This window comes from Lolium perenne, chromosome 2 (genome assembly GCF_019359855.2).
Source record: "Lolium perenne isolate Kyuss_39 chromosome 2, Kyuss_2.0, whole genome shotgun sequence".
Classification (NCBI taxonomy): Eukaryota; Viridiplantae; Streptophyta; class Magnoliopsida; order Poales; family Poaceae; genus Lolium; species Lolium perenne.
This window is the reverse complement of record NC_067245.2, coordinates 133,729,542-133,749,578: the sequence shown is the minus strand read 5'-3', so window position 1 is coordinate 133,749,578 and position 20,037 is coordinate 133,729,542. Positions and strand designations below refer to the sequence as shown.

Genomic DNA, 20,037 nt, shown 5'->3' with positions numbered 1-20,037 from the left:
ACCTTGTCCCCATTGATTTTGTTGTCTTGGATATTGAATGCAATGCATCTTGTCCCATTATATTGGGAAGACCTTTTCTTCGAACTGTTGGTGCTATTATTGATATGAAGGAAGGTAATATTAAATATTAATTTCCTCTCAAGAAAGGTATGGAACACTTCCCTAGAAAGAGAATGAAGTTACCTTTTGATTCTATCATTAGAACAAATTATGATGTTGATGCTTCGTCTCTTGATAATACTTGATTCACACTTTCTGCGCCTAGCTGAAAGGCGTTAAAGAAAAGCGCTTATGGGAGACAACCCATGATTTTACTACTGCACTTTTGTTTTTATATTTGATTCTTGGAAGTTGTTACTACTGTAGCAACATCTCCTTATCTTAATTTTGCTGCATTGTTGTACCAAGTAAAGTCTTTGATAGTAAGGTTCATACTAGATTTGGATTACTGCGAAGAAACAAATTTCTTGCTGTCACGAATTTGGGTTGAATTCTCTGTAGGTAACTCAGAAAATTCTGCCAATTTACGTGAGTGATCCTCAGATATGTACGCAACTTTCATTCAATTTGAGCATTTTCATTTGAGCAAGTCTGGTGCCTCTTAAAAATTCGTCTTTACGGACTGTTCTGTTTTGACAAATTCTGCCTTTTATTTCACATTGCCTGTTTTGCTATGCTTGATGGATTTCTTTATTCCATTAAATTTCAGTAGCTTTGTGCAATGTCCAGAAGTGTTAAGAATGATTATGTCACCTCTGAACATGTGAATTTTGATTATGCACTAACCCTCTAATGAGTTGTTTTGAGTTTGGTGTGGAGGAAGTTTTCAAAGATCAAGAGAGGAGGATGATACAATATGATCAAGGAGAGTGAAAGCTCTAAGCTTGGGGATGCCCCGGTGGTTCATCCCTGCATATTTCAAGAAGACTCAAGCATCTAAGCTTGGGGATGCCCAAGGCATCCCCTTCTTCATCGACAACATTATCAGGTTCCTCTAGTGAAACTATATTTTTATTCCCTCACATCTTATGTGCTTTACTTGGAGCGTCTGTTTGTTTTTGTTTTTGTTTTGTTTGAATAAAGTTGGATCCTAGCATTCATTGTGTGGGAGAGAGACACGCTCCGTTGTTGCATATGGACAAATATGTCCTTGGCTTTACTCATAATGTTCATGGCGAAGGTTAAAACTGCTTCGTTAATTGTTATATGGTTGGAATCGGGAAATGCTACATGTGGAATCTTGAATAATTTGATACTTGGCAATTGTTGTGCTCATAAGGATCATGTTTAAGCTCTTGCATCATATACTTTGCACCTATTAGTGAAGAAATACATAGAGTTTGCTAAATTTGGTTTGCATGATTGGTCTCTCTAAGGTCTAGATATTTTCTAGTAAGGGTTTGAACAACAAGGAAGACAGTGTAGAGTTTTATAATGCTTGCACTATGTTTTTATGTGAGTTTTGTTGTACCGGTTCATACTTGTGTTTGCTTCAAATAACCTTGCTAGCCTAAGCCTTGTATTGAGAGGGATTACTTCTCGTGCATCCAAATCCTTGAGCCAATAACTATGCCATTTGTGTCCACCATACCTACCTACTACATGGTATTTCTCTGCCATTCCAAAGTAAATTGCTTGAGTGCTACCTTTAAAATTTCTATTCTTTGTCTTTGCAATATATAGCTCATGGGACAAATAGCCTAAAAAATATTGTGGTATTGAATATGTACTTATGTATCTTATTTCTTATTAAGTTGCTTGTTGTGCGATAACCATGTTCCTGGGGACGCCATCAACTACCCTTTGTTGAATATCATGTGAGTTGCTATGCATGTTCGTCTTGTCTGAAGTAAGGGCGATTTACCATGAGTTGAATGGTTTGAGCATGCATATTGTTAGAGAAGAACATTGGGCCGCTAACTAAAGCCATGATCCATGGTGGAAGTTTCAGTTTTCGACAACAATCCTCAATCTCTTATGAGAATATTATTTGTTGTTGAATGCTTATGCATTAAAGAGGAGTCCATTATCTGTTGTCTATGTTGTCCCGGTATGGATGTCTAAGTTGAGAATAATCAAAAGCGAGAAATCCAATGCGAGCTTTCTCCTTAGACCTTTGTACAGGCGGCATAGAGGTACCCCTTTGTGATACTTGGTTAAAACATATGTATTGCAGTGATAATCCAGGTAATCCGAGCTAATTAGGACAATGTGCGGGCACTATTGGTAATCTATGCATGAGGCTTGCAACTTGTAGGATATAATTTACATAACACATATGCTTTATTACTACCGTTGACAAAATTGTTTCTTGTTTTCAAAATAAAAGCTCTAGCACAAATATAGCAATCGATGCTTCCCTCTGCGAAGGGCCTTTCTTCTACTTTTATGTTGAGTCAGTCTACCTATTTCCTCCCATCTCAAGAAGCAAACACTTGTGTTAACTGTGCATTGATTCTTACATACTTGCATATTTGCATTCATCATATTACTTTATGTTGACAACTATCCATGAGATATACATGTTACAAGTTGAAAGCAACCGCTGAAACTTAATCTTCCTTTGTGTTGCTTCAATGCCTTTACTATGAATTTATTGCTTTATGAGTTAACTCTTATGCAAGACTTATTGATGCTTGTCTTGAAAGTACTATTCATGAAAAGTCTTTGCTATATGATTCAATTGTTTAATCATTGTCTTTACTATTGCTTTGGATCGCTGCATTCATTACATGTGCTTACAATAGTATTGATCAAGATTATGATAGCATGTCACTTCAGAAATTATCTTTGTTATCGTTTACCTACTCGGGACGAGTAGGAACTAAGCTTGGGGATGCTGATACGTCTCCAACGTATCGATAATTTCTTATGTTCCATGCTTGTTTTATGACAATACCTACATGTTTTATATACACTTTATGTCATATTTATGCATTTTCCGGCAATAACCTATTAACGAGATGCCGAAGAGCCAGTTACTGTTTTCTGCTGTTTTCGGTTTCAGAAATCCTAGTAAGGAAATATTCTCGGAATTGGACGAAATCAACGCCCAGGATCTTATTTTTCCACGAAGCTTCCAGAACACCGAAAGGGAAACGAAGTGGGGCGACGAGGCGGCGACACGCCAGGGCGGCGCGGCCCACCCCCTGGCCGCGCGGCCCTGTTGTGTGGGCCCCTCGCGTCGCCCCTAAACCTACCCTTCCGCCTACTTAAGCCTTCGTCGGTAATAACTCCAGTACCGAGAGCCACGATACGGAAAACCTTCCAGAGACTCCGCCGCCACCAATCCCATCTCGGGGGATTCAGGAGATCGCCTCCGGCACCCTGCCGGAGAGGGGAATCATCTCCCGGAGGACTCTTCACCGCCATGGTCGCCTCCGGAGTGATGTGTGAGTAGTTCACCCCTGGACTATGGGTCCATAGCAGTAGCTAGATGGTCGTCTTCTCCTAATTGTGCTATCATTGTTGGATCTTGTGAGCTGCCTAACATGATCAAGATCATCTATTTGTAATGCTACATGTTGCGTTTGTTGGGATCCGATGAATAATGAATGCTATGTTATGTTGATTATCAATCTATCATCTATGTGTTGTTTAAGATCTTGCATGCTCTCCGTTATTAGTAGAGGCTCTGGCCAAGTCGTTACTTGTCACTCCAAGTGGGAGTATTTATGCTCGATAGTGGGTTCATGCCTCCATTAAATCTGGGACAGTGACAGAAAGTTCTAAGGTTGTGGATGTGCTGTTGCCACTAGGGGTAAAACATCAATGCTATGTCTAAAAATGTATTTGTTGATTACATTACGCACCATAATTAATGCAATTGTCTGTTGTTTGCAACTTAATACTGGAGGGGGTTCGGATGATAACCTGAAGGTGGACTTTTTAGGCATAGATGCATGTTGGATAGCGGTCTATGTACTTTGTCGTAATGCCCAATTAAATATCACACTACTCATCATAACATGTATGTGCATTGTCATGCCATCTTTATTTGTCAATTGCCCAACTGTAATTTGTTCACCCAACATGCTATTTCTTATGGGAGAGACACCACTAGTGAACTGTGGACCCCGGTCCATCCTTTACATCGAATACAATCTACTGCAATACTCGTTCTACTGTTTTCTGCAAACATCATCATCCACACTATACATCTAATCCTTTGTTATAGCAAGCCGGTGAGATTGACAACCTCACTGTTAAGTTGGGGCAAAGTACTTTGGTTGTGTTGTGCAGGTTCCACGTTGGCGCCGGAATCCCTGGTGTTGCGTCGCACTACACTTCGCCGCCATCAACCTTCAACGTGCTTTTTGACTACTACTGGTTCGATAACCTTGGTTTCTTACTGAGGGAAAAGCTTTCCGCTGTACGCATCACACCTTCCTCTTGGGGTTCCCAACGGGCGTGTGCTTTACGCGTGAAGCGATTCAACCCGGTAAGGATTGGATCTCTGTGCATAATGTGCTAGTCCCTGGATCGACTCGCTAGCACACAGTCCGATGAATAAACAGAATAGCAAATGCATCATTTATTACAACGTATGATCCAAAATATATTTATTACAACTTGCATAGCTCATGGCTAGCCCAAATAATAGAGTTCAAAGCGGAAAACAAATAAATTCAAAGAGCTCCATCACGCCACAGGCGAACATGTTGAGTGGAAGCTCGCGACCTAAAAGCGATACCTTACTCGTCCTCGGAGTAACCTGCAACATAAAACGTTGCAGCCACGCAGGGTCAATACATTTGGAATTGTATTGGCAAATGTCACTATTTGGTGGATATATATAATGTCGCCTAACAACTACGTGCTCATTTGGCATGTGGAGTTTATGCTCATTTGCAGAAAGCAATATTTTCCCTATCTTTTATAAATCATTTTATTTCTTTAGAAACATCGTTTAAAAATATATTAGCACAACCCATGCCGCAAAGAAGACAAATGGCTTCATATGCTCCTAAACATCTATGGACATGCTAGCATAGACCCATGTAGACACAAGCCAGCCTAGCTTTGCATGCTCCTAAACCCATTGTTTGTCCCATCAAGTTTTATTAAGAAATTGGAATGCTGAGATCTTCCAAACAGTAACATGCCTAGTTGCTCATAGTTGTCCGTAACCGGGGACACGGCTAAGTACTTAGTTTGACACTCTCGAGAGGATTGTACACTTTACCCACATGACCTAGTCCGCCCCTTTTACCATGATGCTCAATTTGCTCAAATGGTCGGGAAAAGACTAAGTCGAGACCGTTTGCAGAAGTAGGACCCCAAGCCATCTGGACGGACCCATGCCAACCTACACAGCTACATCTGCTAGTCACGTCAGGTCGGGTTCCTACAACTTACTTAGTCAAGCCAGAGCTCATATGACATGCGGATGTACACGGAAGCTACTAAACAAGAAACCTGTCCAATCTCTTTGATCCCTGGGCGGCAATCCCCACCATTGTTCACCGTGCAGACGCTCCCGTCTTACCAATCCGCCCAGGTGTTTCATTATTCAGGTTGTTTTCATTATATCAAAACATATAATTTTATTCATCTGAACTTATCATGATAACCCAATCCACGCATCTAAGATAGCATTGCTAAGCAAACAACAATACGGTGGCGACAAAAGAATCAATTGTTGAACATGTGGCTGTTCTAATAGGTGTTCATAGTATAGCAATATATATTTAAAACAATCCTACACATGGATAGCTACTAAAAATAACTACAAAGTGTCTAGAAAAATAATAGGACAGAACGGTGTGTGACACTTGCCTTCGTTGTTGTTCAGACAATCACCGCAGTCGCACTCGTTGCACTCCGGACAATCTAACGAAGCAAACAATTTACAATCAATTACAAATCAATGCAAACAGAGAAGTTACACAATGAAAATATGCATGCATGTTCTGGAAACAATTTTGGTTCATAAATACTTTCAAAACAATTCATTTATTCAATAGTTTTCAAATAGCATGTTTAATCAAACAGTAACTTATGCATAAAATAATTTCGAAAACCCAAAATAGGCATATTGCTACAGAGACAATTTCATTATCTTTCATTTGGCGTTGGAAACAATTTAAAAGCATTTACCAAAGTTAAAATATAAAAAAAATACTATAAACAGTAGTTTTGAATTTGAAAATCTGTAAGTTTCGGAAAAATACAAAGTAACAGTACTGTTGTGTTCTTCTCAATTTTCTTATTCCAACGGTATATCATATGTAATTTTTCGAGTTACGAAACTATAGTTATGATTTTTACGAATTTAACATTTCGCCGTATTTTAATAATTTTGTCTGAAAAGTTGTCTGAAAAAGTTTCTCCGATGGAGAAAATTTCTACACGAAAGTTGTAGAAGATTGAATTACAAGCTCAATGCAAGAAACGTCACCTAAAACCGACTTGTAGATCATTTGATTTGAAATTTTGAAGTTATTTGACATGAACTAGCTGACACAATCTAGGCTGATCGATCGATGGGAGTAACATTCTTGAACGAGCTAACAGGTACCTTGGATTGAGATCTAACAGCCTAGAACTAAGCTGAAAAAGTCTAACATAAGCTGGGCACGCATTCTACACATACCAGCAGCGATTCACGCGGGCGTTCTTGGCAAGGCGACGTGGGCGGGGCTCCGGTGGTCGTCCTGATCGGGTGATGTGCGTGCGGCGAAGCACCTCCGTGACAATGCGGGGATCGGTGTTCTTGATCCCGTCTGGAAGCTATGGCGGAGCTCGGACTGGTTACGTTACCAACGCGGCGACAGGGTGGGTCGTGGATGTCGTCGTCACGGAAGTCGTCTGGCTACAGATAAGAAGAGAAGGAAGGTATCACAGAGAGAAAAAGATAATGGGTGCAAAGCGAGGCGGTGATCTTCCAGTACCGGCTGAAATCGGCGATGGCACCGTGGCAGACGTCGAACTCCGGCGAGCGAAATCGAGGCAGCCTGGCGGCGACCAAATTAGGTTTTCGGAGGGGAAAAACAAAGGGGATACATGGGTATTTATGGGGGAATTTCGTGGCACAGGGGCAAAAATCTGAGCCGAATCGGAGATTTTTCTGGGCAGTTTTCGGTTCTGGTTCATCGGCGTATGTGATAAGAACTCTGGCTGAAGGTTGGTGATGATTGCGGGGCCCACACATCAGGAAGAAAAAAAAACAAGAGTAGGAGAGAAATAAAATACGAACGTGGGCTGCCTCACGTACTGCTGGCCTGGCCGTTCCTGGCACGGGCGTGCGCGTTCGGCTGGTCCGACCGGCCGGCCTTTTTTTTCTAGTTTATTTCTTTTGTAGAATTTGATTTAGAACTCTGATTTACTGAATTAAATTCGTACAAATTATCAGTATACTGCTGGGCACCGTGGAACACTGTTCCAATCGGGCGAGCACATAGACGCATATAGTTTATGTGTTTGAACTAATAAACTATTAGCAAAACTTGGTATATTTTATGCATGAAAAGAATTAAAACTCTTTTAAAACTGAAACTTTGGCATGGTGCAATGATGCAATGCATGAATTTGAAAATGCATGGATTTTGGGATGTTACAAACCTAACCCCCTTAAGATGAATCTCGGCCTCGAGATTCGGAGTGGCTAGCAAATAGGTGTGGGTGGTTTTCTCGAAGATCATCCTCTCGTTCCCAAGTGGCTTCCTCCTCGGAATGATGACTCCACTGAACTTTGCAAAACCTGATTGTCTTGGTGCGAGTAAACCTCTCCGCTGTATCTAGAATCTTGATAGGTTTCTCCTCATATGTGAGATCACTTTCTAGTTGAACCTCATCCAACGGAACTGATGAGGTCTAAGACCCCGTGTGTGGCCCGATCTCGCGGATTGACTTCGAAACCAAGGGGAGAGATGGGAGAACGCGAGGAACACGAAGAACACGACGAACACGAGGAACTCCGAGACTCACGCACGCACACCAACCCGATACACCCGATGCTTACCTCCGTGGCTCGATGGACCACGCCAATAGAATCTCCGAGGAAGAGGCACGTGGCAGAATTCCCGGAGAGAGATTGGGGTTGGAGAGGAAGAGCTTGGTGCGGGAGAGAGAGTAACTTGTACTAGAATCTCACTCAACAAGATCGAAGTCAACAACCAAGGTGCCTTGATTACAGAGGGATGATACCCAAGGGAGACTAAGCTCAATGGTAGGTTTGAGTTCAAAACAAGTCTAAAGGGTAAAGGAGGGGTCCAGGCTACTTATATAGGCACACATGGCCAACAAGGACGAACAGGTACGCGAATGGATAAGTTAAGGCAGTTTGGTGGGTCATTCCCGTCAGATCCGGTTTGGGTCCGGTCTGACCGGGCCTGTGACCGGGTTGTCCGGTCCTGGGTCCGGTCGACCGGGCGCAATCCGGGAATCTGCGAAGTTTCCGGTCCTGGGTCCGGTCGTCGTCCGGTACGAGGGAGCTGCGCCGGTTTGCGCCCGGTTGACCGGGCCTGTGACCGGGGTGTCCGGTTGTGGGTCCGGTCTGACCGGGTCTTGGACCGGCCAGCGTCCGTCTCTTCCTTGGAGCGCTTCGAGCGACGTCGGCTTCGGCTTCATGATCATCTCCATGTCCAGCTGCTTCTCTCCCTCCCTTGACCTTGGCGTCTCCTCCTCTCCGGGGTCTTGATGCGCCTTGTACCTAATGACACATAGCACGTCGGCATGGGGTAGCAATCCATCCAAAGGGGTACCAAGATCAAGGGTGGTGAGGAGCGAGTTCACCTCATCATGTAGAGCCTTGACTCGGGCTCGTGTCATCGGTCCACTTGGGGGACTTGTTGGTCTTGGTGTGGAGGTGACCGAAGGCCACCCCGCATCATCTCCCCCCCCCTTGGGAAAGAGTCGTCCTCGACTCTTGTTCCTCCTCATCTTCATGATATGGCGACAAGTCCGCAACGTTGAATGTGTTGCTCACCAAGTACTTGGAGGTGGGGATGTCGATGACGTAAGCATTGTTGTTGATGCGTTTGAGGACCTTGAAGGGACCATCTCCTCTTGGCTTGAGCTTCGAGTTGCGTTCATGAGGGAATCTTTCCTTCCGGAGGTGGATCCAAACGAGGTCGCCTTCTTGAAATATGCGTTCCTTCTTCTTGGCGTTGAGGCGGGTAGCTTGACAACGCACATGTTCTTGAATGGTAGCTCTTGTTTCTTCATGAAGTTTCTTCACGGCGGCGGTGCGCTTGTCGAAATCCATGTTGATCCGCTCATGAAGGGGGAGCGGGAGTATGTCGAGTGCCGTGAGCGGCTCAAACCCGTAGACGACCATGAAGGGACTTCTTGATGTAGTCGAGTGCTTGGCGCGGTTGTAGGCGAACTCCGCGTGTGGAAGGCATTCCTCCCATGACTTCAAGTTCTTCTTCACGAGGATGCGTAGGAGGGTGGAGAGGCTTCGATTGACCACTTCCGTTTGGCCGTCCGTTTGCGGGTGCGAGGATGATGAGAATAAGAGCTTCACTCCAAACTTTGCCATGAGCGACTTCCAAAGATAACTCATGAACTTGACGTCTCGATCCGACACAATGCTTTGCGGTACTCCATGTAGGCGAACAATTTCCATGAAAAACAAAGAAGCAATGTGTGAAGCATCGTCGCTCTTATGGCAAGGTATGAAATGAGCCATCTTAGAGAATCTATCCACTACCACGAATATAGAATCATGACCATGCTTAGTGCGAGGCAAGCCTAAAACGAAATCCATGCTAATATCGGTCCATGGTGCATATGGAATAGGCAATGGAGTGTAAAGACCATAGGGGTTGGAGGTAGACTTAGCTTGTAAGCATGTAGTGCACCGGCGGCAAAGGCGTTCCACGTCGCGGTACATTCTTGGCCAATAGTAGTGGGTTGAGAGCATGGCATATGTCTTCTCTCGACCAAAGTGTCCCATAAGACCACCTCCATGTGACTCTTGCAAAAGCAATTTTCGAAGCGAAGACTCGGGAATGCAAATCTTGTTAGCTTTAAACAAGTAGCCATCATGCAAATAGAAATCATCCACTCCTCGTTCAACGGAGCACTTCTCAAATATGGGAGCAAAGAAAGAATCGGAAGGATAGAGTTCTTTGATCTCTTCAAGTCCCAAAACATGAAAATCCAAACGAGTTAGCAAAAGGGTGTTTTTGCGGGAAAGAGCATCCGCCACAACATTGTCCTTGCCCTTCTTGTATTTGATCACATATGGGAAGGACTCAATGAACTCGACCCATTTTGCATGTCGTTTGTTCAAGTTGTGTTGGCTTTTCAAATATTTCAAGGACTCATGGTCGGAATGGATGATAAACTCTTTTGGCCAAAGATAGTGTTGCCAAACTTCAAGAACACGAACCAAAGCGTAGAGCTCCTTGATGTAGCCCCGGTCACCGACGTCGCTACACCAAGACCAACAAGTCCCCCAAGTGGGCCGATGACACGAGCCCGAGTCAAAGCGCTACATGATGAGGTGAACTCGCTCCTCACCACCCTTGATCTTGGTACACCTTTGGATGGATTGCTACCTCATGCCGACGTGTTATGTGTCATTAGGTACAAGGAGCATCAAGGTCACCAAGAGGAGGATACGCCATGGTCAAAGGGAGGAGAGGAGCAGCTGGACAAGAAGATGGACACGAAGATGGACATGGAGCTGGACAGGAAGTCGCCCGAAGAACGCAAGGAAGAGAAGACGGACGGCCGGTCCAGAACCCGGCCGACTCCTCGACCGGATCACCTTGGCCCACAGCCCGGTCCTCGACCGGCCTCCCCGACTGGACCGTCGGCACAAGAACCGGGATTTGCGCTCGTGACATCCGGGCGCCATCCAGGGGACTTGGAGCCTCGTCCGATCGCCGCCGGTCCCAGGCCCGGTCTGAAACCGGACTGCGCCACAGTTCTGGCCGACTGCCTCGACCGGCTCGCACGACTTAAGTTATCTTTTCGGCCCGAACTTACCTTTTCGGCCTGTGACGCCTTGTAAGACTATAAATACCCCCAGGACGCCCCTTTAGCTCTTTAGACTTGTTTTGAACTCAAACCTAACTTTGAGCTTAGTCTCCCTTGGGTATCATCCCTCTGTAATCAAGGCACCTTGGTTGTTGATTTGGAACTTGTTGAGTGAGATTCTAGTACAAGATACTCTCTCTCCTCACCAAGCTCTTCTTCTCCAATCCCAATCTCTCCCCGGGAATTCTACCGCGTGTCTCTTCCTCGGAGATTCTATTGGCGTGGTCCATCGAGCCACGGAGGTAAGCATCGGGTGTATCGGGTTGTGTGTGTGCGTGAGTCTCGGAGTTCCTCGTGTTCATCGCCGTGTTCTTCGTGTTCCTCGCGTTTTCCCATCTTCCCCTTGGTTTCGAAGTCAATCCGCGAGATCGGGCCACACAGGGTCTTAGACCTCATCATATGGTATCAGAAGCTCTTGGTTACCGCGGATTTGACCTCCCACCCACCCGATTTCGTTCCTAGAAAATTTTACAAAAAATCCCCAAAAATAGCCCCAAAGTGCCTCTTGACCGATCTGTGATTTGGTTGCGTTTTGAGTGGTTTTGGTCCGTGGATCTGGTGTTGTTGTGCTTGATCTACTATTTCCCCAACTTTTAGCCTCCAATTCCATCGTTTCCCTCGATTTGGTCGATTTGGCTTGGTTTTCGTGAAGAACAGGAGAGAGAAATCGTGCGATCCGGTTGAGCACCGGTCAATCAGACTCAGACCGGCCGGTCCGGTCCAGAAGCGGTCGACCGGCCATACAACCGGCCGGGCCGGTCCACAACCCGTCCAACCGGCCTCCGACCGGCGACGCAACGCCACTCCTTCGACCTCGTCTTCCGGCGATCTCCACCACCACCACCACCACCACCACCAACATCGCAGGTATAACTTGCAGGTCACCTTGTAACCCCTCTTCCTTTTGCGATCTATCCCATCGAGCATTGCTTGTTTAGTGTTGCGAGACATTGCACGTGGCCCCGCATTGTGAGGTGTGTGTGTCGCGTTGAGTAAGGCACCCAAGCAAACACTCGTGTGGCAAGATAGCAAAAGCAAGGCTAACGCTAACATAGTGCGTCAAAAAGCCCCAAAAACACAAAAAGAGTGCGAGTAGCACCATACATCCATACATCCATACATCCATACGCCCATACATACAAAGTGTCCACGTGCCACCAAAGATACAAACGAGTGCAAGTGCCGCCATATACAAACGAGAAAAAGCTTTTAAGCAAAGAGAGATAGGAGAAGAGAGGCCACGTGTGAATCTTGTTGTCTCTTCCTTTGCAACCAAAGCTTTGGCTCTCCTTGTGTTAGTGTGACACCGAGCACTTATACATACACTTTTCTGCTCACTTTTGGTTGCACTAACCCCGCTTATCTCGTGTGTGTGTTCCACAACTTTTTCCGTGTTTATAGTGATCTTCACATTGACATTTGGATTTTTGGACTTTACCCACTTTTAACAACATACTCGATCTTGGATTTGTCTTTTGGCTTTCCACAACACTCGCCTAACACCATATTTGCTAGCTTTTGCGTGTGGTTTTGCGTGTGTTCCCGATACACTTGATCTTGCTTTCGGTTTGGTGGATTGCCTCAATACTATCTTACCTTGGTAAGAGTGCGAGGTAGTCTCCTTCCACTAACATACACAACATAGTTCTTGTCTTTCCATCATGGATAGGAACGGAGATACCAATAGGGATGAAGAGATCCTTCGCAACACCGAGAGGTTGGCTACTCAACACAACCTATGGACGCAACGACAAGAGTTCAAGGAGCAACTCTCCCTCTTCGAGACGCGCATCGATGAGCAATACGATGAAGTGGCTCACAACTTCTCCACCGTGAACCACGACTTGGCCCTTCTTCGTGAAGCTACGGACAACTTGAATGGCCAAATGGCGGCCAATGATGCCAACATGGAGCGGCGCATGGATAGCCTCGAGCGCGCCATCACCAACTTGGGTCGCCATCGTCGACACCGCTCTACTTCCTCTTCATCAAGCTCTTCCTCAAGGCATGAAGACCATTACTCTCATGGTGGCCTGTCGTCCCCAAGCTCTTCTTCAAGGCGTGAAGACCATCATCGACCTCATCGCTCACATGCTCGTCATGAAGACTCCCGCTCCAACTCTAGGCGTGGAGAAATACATCGCCATGCGCGTCCACATGAGCGTCCTCCACAAGCTCAAGACCTTCCACAAGATCATCACCAAGCGGATCGCCATGCCCACCATGGGCGTGATGGCCATCCCCAAGACCAAGATCCTCAAGATCCACCTCGGCGAGATCTTCGTCGCCACCCTCGCCATGACCAACGTGGACGAGGAGAGCTTCACCATGATCAAGATGAGAGACCCAACATTGAGCATCGTCCTCAACCGCGACAAGATCTTCAACCACATCCTCACCGTGAACCAAGTGAAGCAAGTGTTCAACTCCAACGCCAACCCAATGCTATGGTTGGCCGTAGAAGACCTCCTATTCCACCTCTAGCCGCAAGAGATGAAGGCGCCCCTCCTCGTAGAAGAACCTTGGAGGATGAAGAGAACATGTTTGGAAGACTAAAGTTCACCATGCCAAAGTTCAAGGGAGAAGAAGATGCCGAGGCCTACCTCTCGTGGGCACTCAAGGTGGACAAGATCTTCCGCATCCACAACTACTCCGGTGCCAAGAAGGTGGCTATGGCGTCTCTCGAGTTTGAAGACTACGCCAACACTTGGTGGGAGCAAGTACTCACTCTTCGAGAAGAAAAGGGTGAACCTCCTATTGACACTTGGGAAGATATGAAGAAGGAGATGCATGCTCGCTTTGTCCCCGCACACTACATGACCGACCTCTTCAACAAGCTCCAAAAGTTGAAGCAAGGCACCAAGACCGTTGAGGAGTTCTACAAGGAGATGGAGCTCACTATGATGCGAGCCAACATCCAAGAGTCCGAGGAACAAACCATTGCCCGCTTCTTCAATGGCCTTAATTATCCTATCAAGAGGATTGTCGAGTTCCAACCCTACTCCAACATGGTTGAGTTAGTCCACCAAGCATCGAAGGCCGAGCGCCAAGTGATTGAGGACATCAAGTACTCCAAGGCCAAGTCCTATTTCTCCTCCAAGCTCGCTACATCAACTCCTCCTACTACATCAACTCCTTATGCTACAAGTGCCAAGGCCGACGCATCCTCTACACCTTCCAAGAAGCCGACTATCCAAAGTCGCATGAAGCAAACGGTCTCCTCCACCGCTTCCTCTAAGGCATCCACGGGACCCTCTAGTGTCACTTGCTTCAAGTGTGGCACCCAAGGTCACAAATCGTTTGAGTGCAAGAACACCAAGGTCATGATCACTATGGAGAATGGTGACATCGAGACTCTTGATGAGGATGAATATGAAGCCCTTGTGCAAGCCGCCGTGGAAAGTGAAGAAGCTTATGAGCAAGAAAGTGGAGAAGATCCTCTCTTATGTGAACATGACCCAAGTCCCTCACTTGTGGTCACAAGGGTGCTAACCACACAACCTCATGATATGGAAGAACAACGGTGCAACATCTTCCAAACCCGTGCCGGAATTGGTGGCAAGTCGATCAAGGTCATCATAGATGGTGGAAGTTGCCATAACCTTGCAAGCACCGAGTTGTGTGAGAAGCTCCACCTCACTCTCCGCAAGCATCCTCACCCCTACCATATCCAATGGTTGAGTGACAAGGGCAACGTCAAGATACAACATACCGTCACCGTCAACTTCAAGATCGGCCCTTATGAGGACACCATCGAGTGTGACGTGGTACCCATGACGGTGTGCCACATGTTGCTTGGCCGCCCTTGGCAATATGACAAGAAGGCTATACATGATGGACTCTCCAACACATACACCTTCAAGGTCAACGACAAGAAGTTCGAGTTGCGCCCGATGACTCCTAGCCAAATCATCGCGGATAATGCGAAGGCTTTAGCGAGGGCACAACTCCGCACCCACCATAGTGAGATGAGAGGAGAGGGAGCGACCCACCACAAAGAGAGTGAGCGCCACAAGCCATACATGAGTGAGCCCAAGAGTGTCCTTCTAGCCACCAAGAGTGAGTGGAGAGAGCTCCAAGAGAACCCATCCACCATATTGCACTATGTGCTCATATGCAAGGGACCCGCGTCGGAGACTAACGACTTAACCAACATTCCTCCGTCTTTGTTGTCTCTTTTGCAGGAATTTCTAGACGTCTTCCCCGACGAGCTCCCTCATGGACTACCACCACTCCGAGGCATAGAACACCGCATCGACCTCATACCCGGCGCTCCGCTCCCAAACCGTGCCGCTTACCGCACCAACCCCGAAGAGACCAAGGAGATCAACCGCCAAATCCAAGATCTCCTCGCCAAAGGGTACGTCCGAGAAAGCCTTAGCCCTTGTGCGGTTCCCGTGATTCTTGTGCCTAAACCGGATGAGACGCAACGGATGTGTATGGATTGTCGCCCCATCAATGCCATTACCGTCCGTTACCGCCATCCCATTCCGCGTTTAGATGATATGCTTGATGAACTTAGTGGTGCCACGATTTTCTCTAAAATCGATTTGCGTAGTGGTTACCATCAAATCCGCATGGCTATTGGTGATGAATGGAAAACGGCATTCAAGACCAAACTTGGTCTCTATGAATGGCTCGTTATGCCTTTCGGTCTTTCCAATGCTCCTTCTACTTTCATGCGCCTCATGAATCACATCTTGCGTCCTCTCATTGGCAAGAGCGTGGTTGTCTACTTCGATGATATTCTTGTTTATAGCAAAAACCTCGAGGACCATGTGCAACATGTGAGAGAAGTCTTGTGCATCTTGCGCCATGAAAAGCTTTATGCTAACCTCCCCAAGTGCACATTTGCTCAAAACAAATTGGTTTTCCTTGGTTTTGTGGTTTCCGCTAATGGGATTGAAGTTGATTCTTCCAAGGTGGAGGCCATCCATAATTGGCCTACCCCTACAAATGTTGGCCAAGTCCGAAGCTTCCATGGACTTGTCGGGTTTTACCGCCGCTTTGTCAAAGACTTTAGCACCATTGCTTGCCCTTTGAATGAGCTTACCAAAAAGAATGTTCCGTTTGTTTGGGGCAAGGCCCAACAAAATGCTTTTGATGAGTTGAAGAAACGCCTTACCGAAGCTCCACTTCTTGTTCTTCCAAATTTTGCCAAAACTTTTGAGATTGAGTGTGATGCAAGTGGGCTTGGTATCGGTGGTGTTCTTATGCAAGAGGGCAAACCCGTGGCATACTATAGCGAGAAGTTAGATGGCGCACGCCTCAACTATCCTATATATGACAAGGAGCTCTACGCTTTGGTTCGTGTTCTTGAAGTTTGGCAACACTATCTTTGGCCAAAAGAGTTTATCATTCATTCCGACCATGAGTCCTTGAAATATTTGAAAAGCCAACACAACTTGAACAAACGACATGCAAAATGGGTCGAGTTCATTGAGTCCTTCCCATATGTGATCAAATACAAGAAGGGCAAGGACAATGTTGTGGCGGATGCTCTTTCCCGCAAAAACACCCTTTTGCTAACTCGTTTGGATTTTCATGTTTTGGGACTTGAGGAGATCAAAGAACTCTATCCTTCCGATTCTTTCTTTGCACCCATTTTTGAGAAGTGCTCCGTTGAGCGAGGAGTGGATGATTTCTATTTGCATGATGGCTATTGGTTCAAAGCTAACAAGATTTGCATTCCCGAGTCTTCGCTTCGAAAATTGCTTTTGCAAGAGTCTCATGGAGGCGGTCTTATGGGCCACTTTGGCCGTGACAAGACATATGCCATGCTCTCAACCCACTACTATTGGCCAAAGATGAAGCGAGATGTGGAGCGCCTTTGCCGTCGGTGCACAACATGCTTACAAGCTAAGTCTACCTCCAACCCTTATGGTCTTTACATGCCATTGCCTATTCCTTATGCACCATGGACCGATATTAGCATGGATTTCGTCCTAGGCTTGCCTCGTACTAAGCATGGTCATGATTCCATATTTGTTGTAGTGGATAGATTCTCTAAGATGGCTCATTTCATACCTTGCCATAAGAGCGACGATGCTTCACACATTGCTTCATTGTTTTTCAGGGAAATTGTCCGCCTACATGGAGTACCGCAAACCATTGTGTCGGATCGAGACGTCAAGTTCATGAGTTATCTTTGGAAGTCGCTCATGGCAAAGTTTGGAGTGAAGCTTCTATTCTCATCATCATCGCACCCGCAAACGGACGGCCAAACGGAAGTGGTCAATCGAAGCCTCTCCACCCTCCTACGTGTTCTCGTGAAGAAAAACTTGAAGTCATGGGAGGAGTGCCTCCCTCACGCCGAGTTCGCCTACAACCGCGCCAAGCACAAGACTACATCACGAAGCCCCTTCATGGTCGTCTATGGCTTCGAGCCTTACACGGCACTCGACATACTTCCGCTTCCCCTCCACGAGCGCATCAACATGGACTTCGACAAGCGCGCCACCGCCGTCAAGAAACTACATGAAGAGACAAGGGCAACCATACAAGCATGTTCTTCGTCAAGCCAACCACATCAACGCCAAGAAGAAGGCAAGGATATTCGAAGAAGGAGACCTCGTTTGGATCCACCTCCGGAAGGAACGGTTCCCCCATGAGCGCAACTCCAAGCTCAAGCCAAGAGGAGATGGCCCCTTCAAGGTCCTCAAACGCATCAACGACAACGCTTACGTCATCGACATACCAACATCCAAGTACTTGGTGAGCAACACGTTCAACGTCTCGGACTTGTCACCCTATCATGGAGATGAGGAAGTGCAAGAGTCGAGGACGACTCTTTCCCAAGGGGGGGGAGATGATGTAGCCCCGGTCACCGACGTCGCTACACCAAGACCAACAAGTCCCCCAAGTGGACCGATGACACGAGCCCGAGTCAAAGCGCTACATGATGAGGTGAACTCGCTCCTCACCACCGTTGATCTTGGTACACCTTTGGATGGATTGCTACCTCATGCCGACGTGTTATGTGTCATTAGGTACAAGGAGCATCAAGGTCACCAAGAGGAGGATACGCCATGGTCAAAGGGAGGAGAGGAGCAGCTGGACAAGAAGATGGACACGAAGATGGACATGGAGCTGGACAGGAAGTCGCCCGAAGAGCGCAAGGAAGAGAAGACGGACGGCCGGTCCAGAACCCGGTCAGACCGGCTCGACCGGATCACCCGGTCCACAGCCCCGGTCGACCGGCCTCTGACCGGACCGCCGGCCAGCAATCGGGATTTGCGCTCGTGACATCCGGCGCCATCCAGGGGACTTGGAGCCTCGTCCGGTCGCCGCCCGGTCCCAGTGCCCGTCTGAAACCGGACTGCCGGTCACGAGCCCGGCTCGACCGCCCCGACCGGCCTGCACGACTTAAGTTATCTTTTCGGCCCGAACTTACCTTTTCGGCCTGTGACGCCTTGTAAGACTATAAATACCCCCAGGACGCCCCTTTAGCTCTTTAGACTTGTTTTGAACTCAAACCTAACTTTGAGCTTAGTCTCCCTTGGGTATCATCCCTCTGTAATCAAGGCACCTTGGTTGTTGATTTGGAACTTGTTGAGTGAGATTCTAGTACAAGATACTCTCTCTCCCTCACCAAGCTCTTCTTCTCCAATCCCAATCTCTCCCCGGGGAATTCTACCGCGTGTCTCTTCCTCGGAGATTCTATTGGCGTGGTCCATCGAGCCACGGAGGTAAGCATCGGGTGTATCGGGTTGTGTGTGTGCGTGAGTCTCGGAGTTCCTCGTGTTCATCGCCGTGTTCTTCGTGTTCCTCGCGTTTTCCCATCTTCCCCCTTGGTTTCGAAGTCAATCCGTGAGATCGGGCCACACACGGGGTCTTAGACCTCATCACTCCTTGTCATATATAGGATAGTTGAGGCGTGCGCCATCTAACTTCTCACTATAGTATGCCACGGGTTTGCCCTCTTGCATAAGAACACCACCAATACCAAGCCCACTTGCATCACACTCAATCTCAAAAGTTTTTGCAAAATTTGGAAGAACAAGAAGGGGAGCTTCGGTAAGGCGTTTCTTCAACTCATCAAAAGCATTTTGTTGGGCCTTGCCCCAAACAAACGGAACATTCTTCTTGGTAAGCTCATTCAAAGGGCAAGCAATGGTGCTAAAATCTTTCACAAAGCGGCGGTAAAATCCGGCAAGCCCATGAAAACTTCGGACTTGACCAACATTTGTAGGAGTAGGCCAATTGTGGATGGCCTCCACCTTGGAAGAATCAACTTCAATCCCATTAGCGGAAACCACAAAGCCAAGGAAAACCAATTTGTTTTGAGCAAAGGTGCACTTGGGGAGGTTAGCATACAGCTTTTCATGACGCAAGATGCACAAGACCTCTCTCACATGTTGCACATGGTCCTCGAGGTTTTTGCTATAAATGAGAATATCATCGAAATAGACAACCACACTCTTGCCAATGAGAGGACGCAAGATATGATTCATGAGGCGCATGAAAGTAGATGGAGCATTGGAAAGACCGAAAGGCATAACGAGCCATTCATAGAGACCGAGTTTGGTCTTGAATGCCGTTTTCCATTCATCACCAATAGCCATGCGGATTTGATGGTAACCACTACGCAAATCGACTTTAGAGAAAATCGTGGCACCGCTTAACTCATCAAGCATGTCATCTAAACGCGGAATGGGATGGCGGTAACGGACGGTAATGGCATTGATGGGGCGACAATCCATACACATCCGTTGCGTCTCATCCGGTTTAGGCACAAGAATCACGGGAACCGCACAAGGGCTAAGGCTTTCGCGGACATACCCTTTGGCGAGGAGATCTTGAATTTGGCGTTGGATCTCCTTTGTCTCTTCGGGGTTGGTGCGGTAGGCGGCACGGTTTGGAAGCGGAGCGCCGGGTATGAGGTCGATGCGGTGTTCGATGCCTCGAAGTGGTGGTAGTCCATGAGGGAGCTCGTCGGGGAAGACGTCTTGAAACTCCTTCAAAAGAGACAACAAAGACGAAGGAATGTTGGTTAAGTCGTTAGTCGCCGACAATGGTCCTTTGCATATGAGCACGTAGTGCAAT

At 46.9% G+C, this 20,037-nt stretch overlaps 1 protein-coding gene across 1 annotated transcript in view; it reads right to left on the bottom strand.

The window, feature by feature from the left end:
* Window positions 1–4,503: 4,503 nt before the first annotated feature.
* The window catches only part of LOC127328768 (uncharacterized), a 31,535-nt gene continuing 16,001 nt past the window's right edge, over window positions 4,504–20,037 (bottom strand). The window contains exons 2-3 of the mRNA XM_051355343.2: window positions 5,779–5,832; window positions 4,504–4,714 (exon numbers count right to left, since the gene is read on the bottom strand). Coding sequence (XP_051211303.1) covers window positions 4,695–4,714; window positions 5,779–5,832 — 74 coding nt within the window. The 3' untranslated portion in view covers window positions 4,504–4,694. The remainder of the gene's footprint in view (window positions 4,715–5,778; window positions 5,833–20,037) is intronic.